Here is a 21,171-nt window from a genome sequence, read left to right as displayed (position 1 = left end):
GGTATTAAAATGATATCATTCTATCTGATCAAGTGATCACTATTAGTGATTAAGATATCAAGCTTGATTATTGTTAAGTGTAAAGTAATCTAACAGAACGGTAAGTAATAGATTATTTCTACGGGACTGAAAGTCGCGTAAATAAATAAAATGGCGGCTACCAGTGTAGAGTGGCGTGCGTCACGGTGGTGACGGTGGTGACGGTGGTGACGGTGGTGGCGGTGACGGTGGTGGCGGTGACCACTCAGCAGGGCGGGTCGGCGCGGGGCAGCGGGCGCACCAGGTACAACTTCTCGCCCGCCTGCAACCACAACCGATATCATTCCGGACCGACTTACCTTTCCACGCAATGTCTAAATGACGACAACGCAACTATATAATATGTAGTGCATATATTATATGCAACTCGCGTGTCTGTGCTATCGTAAACCTTACCGAAAAATACGAACATTAATATTACACTGTATCCTGCGCCTGTAGCCATTGTAAAGTGGTAATTTACCACTTTCCATGTTGTGTAATAACACAATAGTTTACTGCGGTCGGACACCGTTATCCTCTCAACCTTCATTGTAACATAACACCGATTTAAACTTTCACGATTTTTACACATTATTAAATTGTACACCGGGACTTAATCGCGTATCTAAGTATCGGGACGAGGGTTTCAAGATCTCATCCACATGGAATCCAGTCATTAGTAAATGTAAATCGACAGTCGATAAATCAAACATCGTTAGTGTTGTGTGTCGACAGAGTGACATCCCTAGTGCGCAAAACGTTCAAGCTGATAAACAAGACCAAGTGCGGGTAGTTCGAAAAACTCGCGCGGTTAAACGATGCTGATGTCAACTTAAGCCGGTCTTCTCCGAGACCACGGGGACAACGCCGTCCTCGAAACGTCGGAGGTAAATCTTAAAACTTAGATACGCGATTAAGTCCCGGTGTATAATTCATCATAACATTATACCATCTTTAACAGTCAAAGAGTTAAAGCTGCATACGCGCTTGCGACACAAACCATCTTAACACGTTCACTGTCCCGTGCCCCACATATGAGTCACGGCAAGCCTCTATTAAAAGGCCATAAGGTTGACAGTTAACAGTTAGGACAGTGAACGTGTTAACAATGGGTGAAAATGATGAATTAAAATAATGAATGTACCTTGTTGGTGTAGATGGGCGCCCGCTGGTAATGCGCGACCAGCTGGTCGAGCGTGGGGAACTTGCGCTGCCCGATGCAGTACAGCGAGCCGGACACGTGCACGCGGAAGTGCTTGTTGCGGCCCGGCGCTTTTAGGGACACGGAGAAATCGCCCACCTGGAAACATTTTACATTGGATAATCTAATGACGCTATATTTGGCTATATTCAGGCTTTTTAAAATTGAAGGGCCAAAGTTTTAGCCCATAAATGTTTGGACCTAAAGCAGATATAAGACTAACGTTAGTCTCGGAGTCCCGGATGAGGAAGTCGCCGTCGTGGCCGTGCTGGTTGAGCAGCGTGTCGCACTGCGTGCGCGTGATGGCGCCGTAGTACCAGGCGCGGCCCTGTGCGACCGGCCTCCGTCGCTTCACTGCTAATGTTAACAATATTGACTAACGTTAGTCTCGGAGTCCCGGATGAGGAAGTCGCCGTCGTGGCCGTGCTGGTTGAGCAGCGTGTCGCACTGCGTGCGCGTGATGGCGCCGTAGTACCAGGCGCGGCCCTGTGCGACCGGCCTCCGTCGCTTCACTGCTAATGTTAACAATATTGACTAACGTTAGTCTCGGAGTCCCGGATGAGGAAGTCGCCGTCGTGGCCGTGCTGGTTGAGCAGCGTGTCGCACTGCGTGCGCGTGATGGCGCCGTAGTACCAGGCGCGGCCCTGTGCGACCGGCCTCCGTCGCTTCACTGCTAATGTTAACAATATTGACTAACGTTAGTCTCGGAGTCCCGGATGAGGAAGTCGCCGTCGTGGCCGTGCTGGTTGAGCAGCGTGTCGCACTGCGTGCGCGTGATGGCGCCGTAGTACCAGGCGCGGCCCTGTGCGACCGGCCTCCGTCGCTTCACTGCTAATGTTAACAATATTGACTAACGTTAGTCTCGGAGTCCCGGATGAGGAAGTCGCCGTCGTGGCCGTGCTGGTTGAGCAGCGTGTCGCACTGCGTGCGCGTGATGGCGCCGTAGTACCAGGCGCGGCCCTGTGCGACCGGCCTCCGTCGCTTCACTGCTAATGTTAACAATATTGACTAACGTTAGTCTCGGAGTCCCGGATGAGGAAGTCGCCGTCGTGGCCGTGCTGGTTGAGCAGCGTGTCGCACTGCGTGCGCGTGATGGCGCCGTAGTACCAGGCGCGGCCCTGTGCGACCGGCCTCCGTCGCTTCACTGCTAATGTTAACAATATTGACTAACGTTAGTCTCGGAGTCCCGGATGAGGAAGTCGCCGTCGTGGCCGTGCTGGTTGAGCAGCGTGTCGCACTGCGTGCGCGTGATGGCGCCGTAGTACCAGGCGCGGCCCTGTGCGACCGGCCTCCGTCGCTTCACTGCTAATGTTAACAATATTGACTAACGTTAGTCTCGGAGTCCCGGATGAGGAAGTCGCCGTCGTGGCCGTGCTGGTTGAGCAGCGTGTCGCACTGCGTGCGCGTGATGGCGCCGTAGTACCAGGCGCGGCCCTGTGCGACCGGCCTCCGTCGCTTCACTGCTAATGTTAACAATATTGACTAACGTTAGTCTCGGAGTCCCGGATGAGGAAGTCGCCGTCGTGGCCGTGCTGGTTGAGCAGCGTGTCGCACTGCGTGCGCGTGATGGCGCCGTAGTACCAGGCGCGGCCCTGTGCGACCGGCCTCCGTCGCTTCACTGCTAATGTTAACAATATTGACTAACGTTAGTCTCGGAGTCCCGGATGAGGAAGTCGCCGTCGTGGCCGTGCTGGTTGAGCAGCGTGTCGCACTGCGTGCGCGTGATGGCGCCGTAGTACCAGGCGCGGCCCTGTGCGACCGGCCTCCGTCGCTTCACTGCTAATGTTAACAATATTGACTAACGTTAGTCTCGGAGTCCCGGATGAGGAAGTCGCCGTCGTGGCCGTGCTGGTTGAGCAGCGTGTCGCACTGCGTGCGCGTGATGGCGCCGTAGTACCAGGCGCGGCCCTGGGCGCCCGTCCCGGCTGCCGCTCGACCGCCTTCCGTCGCTTCACTGAAAATGACAATTTTCATTCAATTACCGTGAAATTTTACAGAATCTTTACAAATCCTGTCACCTGACAATATCACAATGAGAAAGTACCTCGGTCTGTGGTATGGAGATAGATCGAGCCCCGGGAAGACATGGATAGTTTTTATCCCGGAAATCAGCTCTAGAGGGGGGCTTACCTACTATGGAAATACCTATTCCACACAAAAGGCGCGCCCTTCCTTCCTTCATTTGGGCTTTAGAGATCCCTTTTAGGGATAAGTTCGCCTCTGTAGGTACATACAATTTTTATTTTTGTTTTGTCCGTTTTATGTACACCTGTTTATGTGCATTAAACTGTCATACATACATATAATTTTAATTTTTAACAAGCAGAAATGTTTGCGAACGATGCTATTAAGCTTAGAATAAATTTAAAAGTGAAAAAATTACTGTCTCGGGTGAGACTCGAACTCACGGCTTTTGGATCTCGAGTTCAAGTCTCACCCGAAACAGTCATTTTTCCATTTTTGAATGTATTGCAATCTCTCCAGCAATTAAACAGGCTTCAAGCTATAATTCATTTGTACGAAAGATAAAAGCAAAACTTGAAATATACGCTTTGTATTCGATTGATGAGTTTTTTGGTTGTATCAAATTCAATGAATAAAGACATATATGATAAGTGAATAAGAAATCTATTATAAAAAAATATGTAATATGAATTATTTATAACAGAATGTACCTAGATTTAATAATGTTTAAAAATTTGACGTGTAAAATGTATATTTTATGAATAAAACATTGAATTGAATTGAATATTCTAAGCTACATTATACAGTCGGTTAATATACAGTGTATATATAGTGACCTGTAGGGCATGGCGAGGTAGTCCGCGAGCTCCTGCAGGTAGTTGCGCGGCACGAGCCCCTGGCGGCCGCGCGAGTCGCGCGCGCGGAACCACTCCGGGTCGGAGGGGGGTCTCTCCACGATCTCCAGCCGGTCGCCCTTCTCGAACGACAGCTCCTGCTCGTTGTATATATAGTGACCTGTAGGGCATGGCGAGGTAGTCCGAGAGCTCCTGCAGGTAGTTGCGCGGCACGAGCCCCTGGCGGCCGCGCGAGTCGCGCGCGCGGAACCACTCCGGGTCGGAGGGGGGTCTCTCCACGATCTCCAGCCGGTCGCCCTTCTCGAACGACAGCTCCTGCTCGTTGTATATATAGTGACCTGTAGGGCATGGCGAGGTAGTCCGAGAGCTCCTGCAGGTAGTTGCGCGGCACGAGCCCCTGGCGGCCGCGCGAGTCGCGCGCGCGGAACCACTCCGGGTCGGAGGGGGGTCTCTCCACGATCTCCAGCCGGTCGCCCTTCTCGAACGACAGCTCCTGCTCGTTGTATATATAGTGACCTGTAGGGCATGGCGAGGTAGTCCGAGAGCTCCTGCAGGTAGTTGCGCGGCACGAGCCCCTGGCGGCCGCGCGAGTCGCGCGCGCGGAACCACTCCGGGTCGGAGGGGGGTCTCTCCACGATCTCCAGCCGGTCGCCCTTCTCGAACGACAGCTCCTGCTCGTTGTATATATAGTGACCTGTAGGGCATGGCGAGGTAGTCCGAGAGCTCCTGCAGGTAGTTGCGCGGCACGAGCCCCTGGCGGCCGCGCGAGTCGCGCGCGCGGAACCACTCCGGGTCGGAGGGGGGTCTCTCCACGATCTCCAGCCGGTCGCCCTTCTCGAACGACAGCTCCTGCTCGTTGTATATATAGTGACCTGTAGGGCATGGCGAGGTAGTCCGAGAGCTCCTGCAGGTAGTTGCGCGGCACGAGCCCCTGGCGGCCGCGCGAGTCGCGCGCGCGGAACCACTCCGGGTCGGAGGGGGGTCTCTCCACGATCTCCAGCCGGTCGCCCTTCTCGAACGACAGCTCCTGCTCGTTGTATATATAGTGACCTGTAGGGCATGGCGAGGTAGTCCGAGAGCTCCTGCAGGTAGTTGCGCGGCACGAGCCCCTGGCGGCCGCGCGAGTCGCGCGCGCGGAACCACTCCGGGTCGGAGGGGGGTCTCTCCACGATCTCCAGCCGGTCGCCCTTCTCGAACGACAGCTCCTGCTCGTTGTATATATAGTGACCTGTAGGGCATGGCGAGGTAGTCCGAGAGCTCCTGCAGGTAGTTGCGCGGCACGAGCCCCTGGCGGCCGCGCGAGTCGCGCGCGCGGAACCACTCCGGGTCGGAGGGGGGTCTCTCCACGATCTCCAGCCGGTCGCCCTTCTCGAACGACAGCTCCTGCTCGTTGTATATATAGTGACCTGTAGGGCATGGCGAGGTAGTCCGAGAGCTCCTGCAGGTAGTTGCGCGGCACGAGCCCCTGGCGGCCGCGCGAGTCGCGCGCGCGGAACCACTCCGGGTCGGAGGGGGGTCTCTCCACGATCTCCAGCCGGTCGCCCTTCTCGAACGACAGCTCCTGCTCGTTGTATATATAGTGACCTGTAGGGCATGGCGAGGTAGTCCGAGAGCTCCTGCAGGTAGTTGCGCGGCACGAGCCCCTGGCGGCCGCGCGAGTCGCGCGCGCGGAACCACTCCGGGTCGGAGGGGGGTCTCTCCACGATCTCCAGCCGGTCGCCCTTCTCGAACGACAGCTCCTGCTCGTTGTATATATAGTGACCTGTAGGGCATGGCGAGGTAGTCCGAGAGCTCCTGCAGGTAGTTGCGCGGCACGAGCCCCTGGCGGCCGCGCGAGTCGCGCGCGCGGAACCACTCCGGGTCGGAGGGGGGTCTCTCCACGATCTCCAGCCGGTCGCCCTTCTCGAACGACAGCTCCTGCTCGTTGTATATATAGTGACCTGTAGGGCATGGCGAGGTAGTCCGAGAGCTCCTGCAGGTAGTTGCGCGGCACGAGCCCCTGGCGGCCGCGCGAGTCGCGCGCGCGGAACCACTCCGGGTCGGAGGGGGGTCTCTCCACGATCTCCAGCCGGTCGCCCTTCTCGAACGACAGCTCCTGCTCGTTGTATATATAGTGACCTGTAGGGCATGGCGAGGTAGTCCGAGAGCTCCTGCAGGTAGTTGCGCGGCACGAGCCCCTGGCGGCCGCGCGAGTCGCGCGCGCGGAACCACTCCGGGTCGGAGGGGGGTCTCTCCACGATCTCCAGCCGGTCGCCCTTCTCGAACGACAGCTCCTGCTCGTTGTATATATAGTGACCTGTAGGGCATGGCGAGGTAGTCCGAGAGCTCCTGCAGGTAGTTGCGCGGCACGAGCCCCTGGCGGCCGCGCGAGTCGCGCGCGCGGAACCACTCCGGGTCGGAGGGGGGTCTCTCCACGATCTCCAGCCGGTCGCCCTTCTCGAACGACAGCTCCTGCTCGTTGTATATATAGTGACCTGTAGGGCATGGCGAGGTAGTCCGAGAGCTCCTGCAGGTAGTTGCGCGGCACGAGCCCCTGGCGGCCGCGCGAGTCGCGCGCGCGGAACCACTCCGGGTCGGAGGGGGGTCTCTCCACGATCTCCAGCCGGTCGCCCTTCTCGAACGACAGCTCCTGCTCGTTGTATATATAGTGACCTGTAGGGCATGGCGAGGTAGTCCGAGAGCTCCTGCAGGTAGTTGCGCGGCACGAGCCCCTGGCGGCCGCGCGAGTCGCGCGCGCGGAACCACTCCGGGTCGGAGGGGGGTCTCTCCACGATCTCCAGCCGGTCGCCCTTCTCGAACGACAGCTCCTGCTCGTTGTATATATAGTGACCTGTAGGGCATGGCGAGGTAGTCCGAGAGCTCCTGCAGGTAGTTGCGCGGCACGAGCCCCTGGCGGCCGCGCGAGTCGCGCGCGCGGAACCACTCCGGGTCGGAGGGGGGTCTCTCCACGATCTCCAGCCGGTCGCCCTTCTCGAACGACAGCTCCTGCTCGTTGTATATATAGTGACCTGTAGGGCATGGCGAGGTAGTCCGAGAGCTCCTGCAGGTAGTTGCGCGGCACGAGCCCCTGGCGGCCGCGCGAGTCGCGCGCGCGGAACCACTCCGGGTCGGAGGGGGGTCTCTCCACGATCTCCAGCCGGTCGCCCTTCTCGAACGACAGCTCCTGCTCGTTGTATATATAGTGACCTGTAGGGCATGGCGAGGTAGTCCGAGAGCTCCTGCAGGTAGTTGCGCGGCACGAGCCCCTGGCGGCCGCGCGAGTCGCGCGCGCGGAACCACTCCGGGTCGGAGGGGGGTCTCTCCACGATCTCCAGCCGGTCGCCCTTCTCGAACGACAGCTCCTGCTCGTTGTATATATAGTGACCTGTAGGGCATGGCGAGGTAGTCCGAGAGCTCCTGCAGGTAGTTGCGCGGCACGAGCCCCTGGCGGCCGCGCGAGTCGCGCGCGCGGAACCACTCCGGGTCGGAGGGGGGTCTCTCCACGATCTCCAGCCGGTCGCCCTTCTCGAACGACAGCTCCTGCTCGTTGTATATATAGTGACCTGTAGGGCATGGCGAGGTAGTCCGAGAGCTCCTGCAGGTAGTTGCGCGGCACGAGCCCCTGGCGGCCGCGCGAGTCGCGCGCGCGGAACCACTCCGGGTCGGAGGGGGGTCTCTCCACGATCTCCAGCCGGTCGCCCTTCTCGAACGACAGCTCCTGCTCGTTGTATATATAGTGACCTGTAGGGCATGGCGAGGTAGTCCGAGAGCTCCTGCAGGTAGTTGCGCGGCACGAGCCCCTGGCGGCCGCGCGAGTCGCGCGCGCGGAACCACTCCGGGTCGGAGGGGGGTCTCTCCACGATCTCCAGCCGGTCGCCCTTCTCGAACGACAGCTCCTGCTCGTTGTATATATAGTGACCTGTAGGGCATGGCGAGGTAGTCCGAGAGCTCCTGCAGGTAGTTGCGCGGCACGAGCCCCTGGCGGCCGCGCGAGTCGCGCGCGCGGAACCACTCCGGGTCGGAGGGGGGTCTCTCCACGATCTCCAGCCGGTCGCCCTTCTCGAACGACAGCTCCTGCTCGTTGTATATATAGTGACCTGTAGGGCATGGCGAGGTAGTCCGAGAGCTCCTGCAGGTAGTTGCGCGGCACGAGCCCCTGGCGGCCGCGCGAGTCGCGCGCGCGGAACCACTCCGGGTCGGAGGGGGGTCTCTCCACGATCTCCAGCCGGTCGCCCTTCTCGAACGACAGCTCCTGCTCGTTGTATATATAGTGACCTGTAGGGCATGGCGAGGTAGTCCGAGAGCTCCTGCAGGTAGTTGCGCGGCACGAGCCCCTGGCGGCCGCGCGAGTCGCGCGCGCGGAACCACTCCGGGTCGGAGGGGGGTCTCTCCACGATCTCCAGCCGGTCGCCCTTCTCGAACGACAGCTCCTGCTCGTTGTATATATAGTGACCTGTAGGGCATGGCGAGGTAGTCCGAGAGCTCCTGCAGGTAGTTGCGCGGCACGAGCCCCTGGCGGCCGCGCGAGTCGCGCGCGCGGAACCACTCCGGGTCGGAGGGGGGTCTCTCCACGATCTCCAGCCGGTCGCCCTTCTCGAACGACAGCTCCTGCTCGTTGTATATATAGTGACCTGTAGGGCATGGCGAGGTAGTCCGAGAGCTCCTGCAGGTAGTTGCGCGGCACGAGCCCCTGGCGGCCGCGCGAGTCGCGCGCGCGGAACCACTCCGGGTCGGAGGGGGGTCTCTCCACGATCTCCAGCCGGTCGCCCTTCTCGAACGACAGCTCCTGCTCGTTGCTCGACGTGAACGAGTACAGCGCCACCTGGGGAACGAACACATTTTATTTACTTTAGGTTATTCTTGTGTGGATTGACGAGAAAGGATCGGATTAAGAATGAGTATACAGTGTGGAAAGATAAGTCGAGCCCTGGAGGCAAACTACCTTAAATCCTTAAGCTGGCTCATTTTACTTAAAGGAGACATTCCTTTATTTTTAAAAAGAAACAAAACTGCATTCAAATATTTTCTAAAATTCGCTTGCCTCGCCCGGGGATCGAACCGACTAAAAATTCCAAAAAATAAAAACTCGCAATTTTATTCTACTAGTCGATACAGTTAATGTTAATGATATCATTTCTCCAAGAAACATTAGGTCTTAAACTCGTCTGTCGTACAAAATATCCATAAAATAATATTTAGTGCTCAAGATTTTTTTAGACAAGCCAAATTGAAGAAAAAAAGAAAAATACTTTGAATGCAGTTTTGTTTCTTTTAAAAAATAAAGGAATGTCTCCATTAAGTAAAATGAGCCAGCTTAAGGATTTAAGGTAGTTTCCCTCCAGGGCCCGACTTATCTTTCCACACTGTATAAGAGGAAGTTTGAAAGTAGCACCGGTAACGGAAAAGATGAGAAGTAGTAGGTTAGCACGGTATGAGCATGTAATGAGGAGGGATGAATGTCATATACGCAAAAGAATGTTAGGGATGAACGTTGATGGACAGAAAGCGGATGCAAGACCCAAAAAACGATGGATGAATTGTGTGAAAGAGGATATGAGAAAGAAAGGAGCGAGTGCTGAAGTGACGCAAGACAGAGGAGAATGGAAGAAAAACCGGCCAAGTGCGAGTCGGACTCGCGCACGGAGGGTTCCGCACCATCAACAAAAAATAGAGCAAAACAAGCAAAAAAACTGTCACCCATCCAAGTACTGACCCCGCCCGACGTTGCTTAACTTCGGTCAAAAATCACGTTTGTTGTATGGGAGCCCCACTTAAATCTTTATTTTATTCTGTTTTTAGTATTTGTTGTTATAGCGGCAACAGAAATACATCATCTGTGAAAATTTCAACTGTCTAGCTATCACGGTTCGTGAGATACAGCCTGGTGACAGACGGACGGACGGACGGACGGACAGCGGAGTCTTAGTAATAGGGTCCCGTTTTTACCCTTTGGGTACGGAACCCTAAAAAACATGTATTGCCGACCCCACATAACGTGGGATAAGGGCAGGAGAAAGCAGAAGAGGTCATTCTTGGAAAAATGGAACCTGGAGTTGTGATGCATTATGCGTATCACCAAAATCAGAAATTCTTCAAAGTTTATGTTTATGTTTAACACTTTAGATCCCAAACATTTGTTACTTTAGCCAGCGGTCGGCAACCTTTTAGCAGCCAAGGGCCACATAGTAGTTAACGAAGGTGACGCGGGCCGCACTTTGTTAATATTTATGACTTTATCAGACATTGTCGTTTGTCAATATTACATACAAAATAGCCAGGGAGGCTCGCGAGCCGCTTATTGCCGACCGCTGCTTTAGACCCATATATGGCAGAAATATTTTCGCTCTATAAATTGATTTAAAACAAACAAAATAGATTCGCTTTATTGGTATTGGTACTACAGCAATTAAGCAAACCTTTATCTTGCACTAAAAAGTAATTAAAAAGTTATGTATAAATGGAAATGATCTAAAAGTGTGTACTTACAACAATATCTAGAACGTTCTCCGCCATAGCGTACGTGTGGACCGGATCTTCCGCGTCACCCTCTTCGCTCGTGTAGTTCGAAGGAAACCTATGGTATGTAATAATAAAGGAGCTGTAATTAAAATACACAGGAAATTTATCAGGATAATGGTGATAAAACTGATAAAACTGATAAATGACATTAGTTAGTGTGGCTATTTCCTTGTAGGAATGTGCTAATCAAACAACACTTTTTTACATATTTCCGACAAAATAAAGTCAATGAGGGGTCAAAAAAGGCGAGCGGCGTGGGTAACAATTTGAGGCGAAGCCGAAAATTGTTAATAAAGACGCCACGAGTATTTTTTGACTCAGTTAAACAACGTTGCATACAATACTTTTTCTTCGACCAAGCACTTACTTTGAAAAAAAAAATTGTAAATTTAACAAATATTTTTCATTCAACAAAAATAATACTTTAAACAAGTGGATAGTATAGGACATATATGTAGGTAAACAAACCAAACCCGGCCACCGCGCCCCGCGCCCCACGGCCGGTTGGTCAGCGACACCTTCTTGTAACTCATGAGGCCCTGGTACTTGCTCTTAGTTATAGTGTGTCAAAGGACTGTCTTATTTCAAACATAGACAGAGATAATCATACTCTTCATCATCTTCATCTTTGTCTTACACTAGTACTAGCACCCAAAAGGAAAGGATAAATATAGTTTTTTTTGTTCCTATTTACTGACAAATTGGTTTGACCAACTATAAATTACAATTTTGGATAGTTTTTTTTTCTCGATTTTTGCCAACCGCGCCCCGCGCCCCACGGCCGGTTGGTCAGCGACACCTTCTTGTAACTCATGAGGCCCTGGTACTTGCTCTTAGTTAAATTACAATTTTGGATAGTTTTTTTCTCGATTTTGGCCACAGTAGCCTATGGAGACTAACAAGCAACGCTAAGCGGTGTTCGTAGTCTATGGATCTTGCTATATTACGGGTGTCACATGAGCGTTTCTGACTTCTGAAGCAATTTTATTGTTTCTACTATAGAACCTAATGAATATTTTGTAAATTGGGAGCAATGCACTTAGTACTCATCTGTCAGAGATCTTCTTCTTTATTGGCAGGTTGGCAACAATGTATTTCATACAATATTTTTTAAGTGGTAAAAAGATACTGCGTGTATGCACAAATGCTTTTTTGGGGAATAGACTAAAGACTTGTCTTGACAACTATAACATAGGGGTTTAAAGGTGTGTGTACCTTTTAAATGACAAATAAAGGTACGGGAGTAGAAAAAATGATTAAATAATAAATAAAGCTAGAGTACCTTTCTAATCCTTTCACACACGAACTGAAATACAACTAGGAAACAAATCAAATTGATAACTGTTGTTTACAGTTTATTTAAATTTATCACATTGGTATTGGAGCCCCATGTTATTCAGCAAGAAGTGTCAATATCAAGTTTAAGTTTTCGATTTAAACCACCAGACACTTAATTACTTCACCAACTTGACAATTTCATTCTCACCCGATACCGACTTTTTTCTCTAAGTTCTGGTTTGATAACTACAATGTCCACAAAACATTCATACTAATATTAATGAACTGTCACTGTCAGAGTGGTGACACAGGGGGTAAATGGCAGACTCGTGTGCACGGTCCCTTTTTTTATACCACATAGGTGGCAAACAAGCATACGGGCCGCCTGATGGTAAGCAGTCACCGTAGCCTATGGACGCCTGCAACTCCAGAGGTGTTACATGCGCGTTGCCGACCCTAAGATTAAAATGATCACTGACCATCCAGTGTGCCCCTGGTACTGCCCCCGCCACCAGCCATCGTTGCTTTTCTCCAGAATCAGGATCCTGGTGCCTTTGGTGAGCGACAGCTCATCAGGTTGTTGCGCCTGAAAAAAAGAGTAGAATATTAAGTAAGTAGTAGTTATAGTTTGTAGCTTTCTAATAGACCCCGAAGGCTAATCCTATTGTCTATTGTTAAGAAAAACCGCTCGTGCCACGTGCCACAACCACCTGCATAAAAAATCGGTACTTCGGTTACTGAGTGCCGGCGAGTCGGACGCTACAGAACCAGTCTAAAATGTGTCATCGAGATGCGTAACAAAGGCGCGTTATCGGAGAGCGCACCTACACTGGTTTTTTGAGCGTTGGACTAGCTCGCGCTCAGGTGCCAAATAGAATAATGAAGACCCTTTTTTGCAGGTAAGTAGCACGTGCGGTTTTACTGAACAATAGAAAATAAGATAAGCCTTCGGGCTCTACTAGAAAGCTACAAACTATAGTTAAATAGAGTATTTAGTAAGGAGTTTTGGCCGGTGGATGTCAAGTTCCGGCGGTTCCGCAGCTGGGTCCCTGACACTGGTTGCGAAATATGTATATCGCAGCCATATCGTGATTTGGTGTTTTTAGATATATTATTTTTATAACATGTATGCTATTTTTCAAGTTTGAAGTTCGGCAGACGAAAGGTAAGCCTGTAGCATAACAGCGTGTTGAGGCGAGTCAAGGGGCTTCCACGAAAAGTTTATGAATGGGCACTTTAAATCAGCGCTGCGGCTTAATATCGTAGCATTACGCTGATTGGGGGAGTCCTTTTTTAACTTTATCTCCTATGTATTCTATGTAATTAACTGGTTTGGTTTCACGGAAATAATAGTAGATTGTACAACAAGGGCATAAAGTGACCCATTTTTAGCCGAGGCAATTTTTTGGTCTGAGCGAAGCGAAGACCAAAATAGTAGACGAGGGTAAAAATGAACATTTATGCCCTTGTTGTACACTCTGCTTTTCACTTCGATTGCGGGGAAAATATACATACAAAAATATCCAATATTTTAGGTTCATCTCCATCTTCCTCGCGTTGTCCCGGCATTTTGCCACGGCTCATGGGAGCCTGGGGTCCGCTTGGCAACTAATCCCAGTAATTGGCGTGGGCACTAGTTTTTACGAAAGCGACTACCATCTGACCTTCCAACCAAGAGGGTAAACTAGGCCCGTATTGGGATTAGTCCGGTTTCCTCACGATGTTTTCCTTCACCGAAAAGCGACTGGTAAATATCAAATGATATTTCGTACATAAGTTCCGAAAAACTCATTGGTACGAGCCAGGGTTCGAACCTGCGACCTCCGGATTGCAAGTCGCACGCTGTTACCGCTAGGCCACCAGCGCTTTTTTTTTATCCAATATTTTAGGTTATTTTCCCGTATTTATTCAAGACTAAAGAAAATTTTATTCGGACCGGTCGGGGGCGCGAGGCACGCCGGGCGGGGGCGCGCCGGCAAGGCTGGCAGTTTGTATGGCAGATTTTGGACTTTATTGCTAGGTCAATAAGGGTCGCAATAGATGATTTTACTTTACGCTCTAGAACATAATAAGCAACTTTATGTCGTCTACGCACGACATAAAGGTGCACTTTTTGAGCATGAGAAGTGAAAATGTACTTTCTTTTCTTTCTTTGACTTACTTGATAGTTGTACTTGACGACGGCGGTCCCTAATGCCTCCGTGGGTTCTGCGACGCGCCTCGCCCCGGGCGACTCGGTGCCGCCGCGGACTGGGGAGTTGTTAGAGGGAAGCGTCTTGGAACCAGAGCCTTTTTTCACTTTCTTCTTAATACTGAAACAAAAATTATACAAATAAATACATATTATGGGACAGTCTTACATAATATAGTAGTATACCCGCCGAGTTTCTTGCGCAGATAGTTTTGACATACACAAACGTGTTATAATATACCTTAATTTGATGCATACACCATAATATTTATCTTTATTTTTTACATCCATAATTCAGGAAAAAAAACGTGTTATCCGTGCTCATCACTACATAGTATAAAACAAAGTCGCTTCCCGCTGTCTGTCTGTCCCTATGTGTGCTTAGATGTTTAAAACTACGCAACGTATTTTGATGCGGTTTTAATAGATAGAGTGATTCAAGAGGAAGGATTATGTATAATTTGTTAACCCGTGCGAAGCCGGGGCGGGTCGCTAGTCATACTTATAAATCCCCTTACCAGGATCGAATGCATAAGTTAGTTGGTTTTCCAAGTACTTAACATATTGGTAATTAAGTTATTTGGTTGAATATTTTTTCCTTATAGTTGTACCACATCTGATTCATGTCATAAACAGCTGATGACGCCAGATTTTTGTTATTGTCTGTTATGACACTTATGACAGATGAGCAACCACATGAGCAACTATTAGACTTCCCAAAGCGTAGTAAAATTGTACCTACGAGGGGCGTTCAAAATATTCTCGGTATTGATATCTTACGACCTCTTCTAAAATTTCTTTCGTTACTGGCCGCTAAGGTTTATTCATTGACATTAAAAAAAAGTATAATTCGAACCGAGATAGTCTTTTGTTTTTCTGCAATTGCTGAACAAACATGAACATCCTGTGCGAATTGACAATGTTAACTAAATTAGAACATCGATGCGTGATAAAATTCTTGACAAAACAGGGTAAAAATCAAAAAACCATAAAAGAGGAAATGGATTGTGTTTACCGTGAGTCTGCTCCTTCTTTATCTACCATTCAAAAGTGGTCAAGCGAGTTTAAACGCGGAAGGGAGAGTATTGAAGATGACCCTAGACCTGGCCGGCCTGTAGTAGCTACTTCACAAGAAAATATTGATAAAGTGGAAAAACTTATATTGGAAGATGGTCGAGTGAAGGTAAAATCTATAGCACAAGTAACCAATCTCTCTATTGGTACCGTACATGATATTATACATGACCATCTTAATATGTCAAAAGTAAGTGCAAGATGGGTTCCGCGAATGCTGACTCGGCTTCAAAAAGACATGCGTGTAGCTTGTTGTTCCGATTTTATTGACCTGTGCGGTGAAAATCCTGATGAGGTGCTGCAAAGAATAGTTACTGGAGATGAAACCTGGGTTCATCATTATGACCCAGAGAGTAAACAAGAGTCCATGCAGTGGCACATTAAGGGTTCAGCTCATCCCAAGAAGTTCAAGGTCATCCCTTCAGCTGGCAAGGTCATGGCCACGATATTTTGGGATTGTGAAGGAGTATTACTAATCGATTATAAAGAAAAAGGTGTAAATATCACAGGACAGTACTACGCTAACATTCTACGTCAATTAAAGGATGTAATTAAAGAAAAGAGGCGAGGAAAGTTAACCAAAGGTATTCTGCTTCTGCATGACAACGCCCCCGTCCATACTGCTCATATTGCCAAGGCAGCTATTGTTGAATGTGGGTTTAAAACTGTTACTCACCCACCGTATAGTCCGGACTTAGCCCCCAGCGACTTCTTTTTGCTCCCCAATCTTAAAAAGGATCTGCGTGGAAATAAATTTTCTGACGATGAAGCATTGAAGGCGGCAGTGGAGGAGCATTTTTACACGAAAGATAAAAAATATTTTTACGAGGGAATAAAAAAATAATTGATCGATCTTTTAAGTGTATGAACATAGGGGGGGAGTATATTGAAAAATAAAAATATCAAACTTTTCGTACTTGTTTGTTTTCATTCTCATACCGAGAATATTTTGAACACCCCTCGTACATGGTATCAAAAAGTGTATGAACCACTTGAATAATTACCGTGTTATTAGTTATGCTAATTATGCTACAAAATGATGATTTTTAGGGTTCCGTAGCCAAATGGCAAAAAACGGAACCCTTATAGATTCGTCATGTCTGTCTGTCTGTCTGTCTGTCCGTCTGTCCGTCTGTCCGTCTGTCTGTCCGTCCGTATGTCACAGCCACTTTTCTCCGAAACTATAAGAACTATACTGTTGAAACTTGGTAAGTAGATGTATTCTGTGAACCGCATTAAGATTTTCACACAAAAATAGAAAAAAAAACAATAAATTTTTGGGGTTCCCCATACTTCGAACTGAAACTCAAAAATTTTTTTTTTCATCAAACTCATACGTGTGGGGTATCTATGGATAGGTCTTCAAAAATGATATTGAGGTTTCTAATATCATTTTTTTCTAAACTGAATAGTTTGCGCGAGAGACACTTCCAAAGTGGTAAAATGTGTGTGTGTCCCCCCCTGTAACTTCTAAAATAAGAGAATGATAAAACTAAAAAAAATATATGATGTACATTACCATGTAAACTTCCACCGAAAATTGGTTTGAACGAGATCTAGCAAGTAGTTTTTTTTTAATACGTCATAAATCGCCTAAATACGGAACCCTTCATGGGCGAGTCCGACTCGCACTTGGCCGCTTTTTTTGTATTGTTATATTTGGGTATCATGCTGCCCTAACTACTTGAACTGCCCTAACTAATTAAACAAATTGCGAGCGTTCATGATGAGCTATTAGCATTTGAGCGGTATTTAAATATTTTATCTCATACTGACCGAATCCTTCGGCTTATATTGTGCTACTATAAAATGAGATCAAATGTAAAGTTTGAGTTCGACAGCCACCACTCTAGTGTCGAGTGTAGTGTAGTGTCTAGTGTCGATCTCGAACATGTATTTGTTACCATTTGCGAAAAAATGTTCCTCTACAAATATAAGCAATATTTAACAATAACAATTTATTTAACAATACATAACAAGGCAGAACATAAAAAAATATACAGGTTATTTTAAGGTGATGCTCACTGGCCACTTAAATCGCTCTACGTGTCTCTGGTAGGCGTGTCTCATTAACTCTGAACGAAACTCCTGATGAAGACGCTGATAGTTCTTTATTTAACCAAAAGGCGGACTTAATACTTAATGCCATGAGGATTTGTCAGTTACCTGTCAAAGAGCGAAGGCTTCTCCTTCTTGACATAGTTGCTAGGTACGTAGCCCGACTGGGAGCGCGCATTCTGTACACGCCACCAGTGTTTCGAGTCGTCGAGCAGAAGGTAGCGCTCGTTCTTGCGGAGATCGAGCTCTTGGGCGCCCTGCGCTGCGTAGTCGTATTTCGCGACCACGTAGCACACGTCCTCCTGAAAGAATATCACTATTTAGCAGTTTTGTATAAATAATGTTTAGATCTAAACTCATAAAAATACAGAACAACGAAGTTTCCCCACGGCCCTAAGTATCTACTCCAAAAATCCAGCATTATTTGTAAGGTTTAGGCACCGCTTATTAACAGAATCAGCACTAATCATGACCCATTATCGTTACACTTCTACAAAGTATTTTCGCTTCATATCGAGAAAACAATGCTATCGTTTACGAAGGAGCGCTAGGAGCGTAGTTTAGCAGTGAAGGAACTGACAGGCGACGTACCGGCGTGGTATAAAACCGTATGGTTTTCAGGAAATAGCATATTAAGATTTAACAAAACCGTAACATACCAAATAACAGTTTCCTCTGCCTAGATTATTACATGAACAACAACACTGAAACACCATTTTTATAATTGATCAGATTATAAAATAGTTTTTAACACTATCCATAGCTTCCCGTACGGCAAATCAACTATATTTTAACACTTCAGGACAGATACTGCGTCACATTTCCTCTGGCTCTGTTAATTAGTAACATTAGTTAACATGCCAGTGCGGTGTCTATGTGCGCAACCAATTATGTAGGGATGTTTATAAAGACAACATAATATGGTGTTGTAAACGACTTTGTAAACATTGCCATTGCGTTGTGAGGTTTTAATAAAGTGTTATAAAATTGATGTTTGTTGTTGGCTTTGCCAAATATTGAATGCAAAGTCTGATCACACTATGTCATAAAAAAATTACACCACATTAACAAAAATCAGGAAGGTTCATTACAATGATTGATTACCGAAAATGTTTTTGAATTACATCTTACTTTTGACACCAGGTTGACCTGATTATAACTTATTTATTGCTGTTAATTTTTTTTTTGCAGTTTATTGCTCTTTACTTTTATTCCAACTCACTTCGTAGTTCATTGGTGCAACGTTTCACTTAATTACTGTAGCAACTATATCAACTCGATACCAAATAACGAAGTGAATTGCGCCTTTAGATGAACAGACGCTAGTGTATGTTAAGCGCGTAACTTGATCAAACTACGATATTTAATTTACGTAAAAGTTGTTATGCAGCTTTATCGAATTTAATTAACTTTAAGAAGTCACAAGACCTAGATTTCAGTATTTTGCTTAAAAACTTATTAATATTCATGTGTATCGAACCTTACCAATTACATGCTAGTACTAAGCTTGGCTACTGTCAAAGGTTTTTATATGTAAATGGCGCCAGCATAGTTTTTACCTGTCTCTAGTTTTGTTTATTATTTTTAATAACACTATAACAATAATTTGACATTTATAGGATTGGCTGGTAAAACCTATGTGCTATGGCGCCATCTGTAAAATACTTCAGCTGAACAACTCATTGTTAGATATATCACCAGCCCCAGCATATTACCTATAATTATAATGTAAATGGGCTTTGCCAGTTTCAGTGTGTGACGTTTTATAGCCAGAATGCTAGCATGCTGGTGATGGCCTTCCTTTAAGCCAAATACCATAGAGCAAAACTAGAAACCGGGGAGACTTATGCTGGCACCATCTATAAAAACCATTGACAGTTGCCAATCCCATTAGAAGTTCTCACTATTCAGATTTAAAATTGTGCAGAATTAAAATTGGTAGACTACAAACATATTTGTATGTCCTTGAATGTCCCTCTCAGCTAGAATGGCAATAAAACACTACCTAGTCCTTCTAATTTACTATTTTAATTAACTGACTGACTCATATAATTACAAAATGTCTACATTCTTGCCACATTTGTAATGTAATGTGGTCCCATCACAATTAAAAGTAAACTAGTCAATCAGACATAGGTAGTATGATCACTAAAGGATTATTTACCTAATTAGTTTTAGTTTAGAAATAATTTATTGTAAGTACTGCATAAATAAATGTTTACTTGCATGTTTAATTATGACTTGCAAGGTTAGATATTATCACGTAATTCAGACTTGAAACAAATCCTTATACAAACAAATGTGTAAATGGCAATGTAATATAAGATTTGCAATAGGATACAATCAGCAGCAGAGCAGAAGGCCAAGAGTTCTAAATGATCCACCTAGTTTTATTCCTTATAGTATTGCTACTATAGCGGTACAACCTTGCGGTTGTGATCATACATTTTTCCTCAAATGGCCTGCTTCGCTATTTATCAGCTCTTTCTTTCTTCTTCCCCACATTATCCCGCCATTTGCCACGGCTCATGGGAGCCTGGGGTCCTCTTGACAAATAAGCTTAGCTATTTATCAGGAAACAAACATTTCATATATATATATTTTTTTTAATAAATAAATATTATAGGACATTCTTACACAGATTGACTAAGTCCCACAATAAGCTCAAGAAGGCTTGTGTTGTGGGTACTCAGACAACAATATATATAATATACAAATACATAAATACATAGAAAACACCCAAGACTCAGGAACAAATATCTGTGCTCATCGCACAATAAATGCCCTTACTGGGATTCAAACCCAGGACCGCGGCTTCACAGGCAGGGTCACTACACACTAGGCCAGACCAGTCGTCAAATATGTTCAAAGCAAAGGAAATCTCAGCAAATCTCATCTAAAAAGAAGGGCAGAGGTATAAAGTCCTACCTTTAGGACTACATCTGAACCCTATTAGTCCATGGGAAGAAGACTGTGCCCAGTGAAAAGACCATTTCCTTTGTCATGGAATAGAACAGGGGTATGATTCTTATAAGAATGCATAAATGCTTCAGTATATTTTATCCTTGGTTTTACCAGCTATTATAGCTTCAATATAATATGACTTTCAATAGATTTATATGAGTCAAAGAAATACTGTAGGGATTCCCAGATTCAGATTTTATGATTCAACCTTGTTGATTTAGACTTCAGAATCAAGAATCTATAAAGCAGTCTAGAATCAATTTGATCTATTCTTTCAAAGCCAAACTATTTTTAGGATAATCTGGTTCCATGACCATCAACTTCCTGATTGTCAAGGGAACTGGTACAGACTTGTTGCTGGCTACAAAGATACCTTCGACTTAAGTATTTATGTGGTGCAGTGACACACTGAGGTCAGTGACTACTGCAGGGTGATGTTCAGCAAAGAGTGGTAGTTACCTGAGCGTTTTTCCCATGTCTCGGGTTGGCCATGGCGTGCGGCGCCGGCAGCGGCTTGCTCGCCCACACCGAGTCTGCGGCGCGCGCGGTTCGCGTCTCCAACATCTGAGTCCCTGGCGAGCCCTGCTGCTAGCGCTCCTTCCCTTCACTGATGCATCTCCGCCTCCGCCGCCACTACACCGACCATTACCACTGCACAACACCGCACGCGATCGATCGTCCGCTTGAATACGCCGCAAAAACAAACTATTGTTTATTGTAGGACGTGCGAAACCGATCGAAAGCTGTCGGCCGATGAACGCACAGGTGACATACACCAAGAGGGTTTAAGCTGTTTTGCGACACGAGTTTATATTTAGGTTGAATTTAATGATTGCCCCGTTAGTCTATACTTTAATTCTAAGTAGAATTTTCTTATAAAACGATAAATTAAAGAATTTATCGTGAAAATTCCACATCAGTCGGTGGGGCAACGATGGATGAATCAATAGACAAGAAAAGTTTTTTATCGCAATTTTTCTCAAGAACCATTGACAAAATGCAGCACTTGTGTTTTATTTTAGAAAGTTGATTGACTCGTGTAATTTAAAGAGTAGCGCACACGAGCA

The 21,171-nt window shown here is 47.3% G+C and overlaps 1 protein-coding gene across 1 annotated transcript; it reads right to left on the bottom strand.

Moving 5' to 3' along the window:
• Positions 1-202: 202 nt before the first annotated feature.
• LOC134647820 (SH2/SH3 adapter protein dreadlocks) lies at positions 203-21,120 on the bottom strand. Its single transcript, XM_063502147.1, has 9 exons — positions 20,564-21,120; positions 17,249-17,442; positions 13,979-14,129; positions 12,297-12,403; positions 10,507-10,594; positions 8,652-8,842; positions 3,026-3,176; positions 1,166-1,321; positions 203-301 (listed from the first exon to the last, which is right to left on the bottom strand). Exons 1-9 carry the CDS (start codon positions 20,666-20,668, stop codon positions 245-247), a joined length of 1,200 nt encoding a protein of 399 aa, XP_063358217.1. The 5' UTR covers positions 20,669-21,120; the 3' UTR covers positions 203-244.
• Between the last annotated feature and the right edge of the window lie 51 nt (positions 21,121-21,171).

Source organism: Cydia amplana, chromosome 5, assembly GCF_948474715.1.
Source record: "Cydia amplana chromosome 5, ilCydAmpl1.1, whole genome shotgun sequence".
NCBI classification, from domain to species: Eukaryota; Metazoa; Arthropoda; class Insecta; order Lepidoptera; family Tortricidae; genus Cydia; species Cydia amplana.
This window is presented reverse-complemented; position numbering and strand designations above follow the sequence as displayed.

Bases quoted from the DNA above. Each gene is read 5' to 3' on its own strand.
- LOC134647820 (XM_063502147.1), bottom strand. From the start codon at position 20,668: ATGTTGGAGACGCGAACCGCGCGCGCCGCAGACTCGGTGTGGGCGAGC. The intron at 12,404-13,978 runs GTAAGTCAAAGA...TCTTTTTTTCAG, and splicing joins TCGTCAAGTACAACTATCAA to GCGCAACAACCTGATGAGCT. The intron at 302-1,165 runs GTACATTCATTA...TTGTGGTTGCAG, and splicing joins CGCCCATCTACACCAACAAG to GCGGGCGAGAAGTTGTACCT.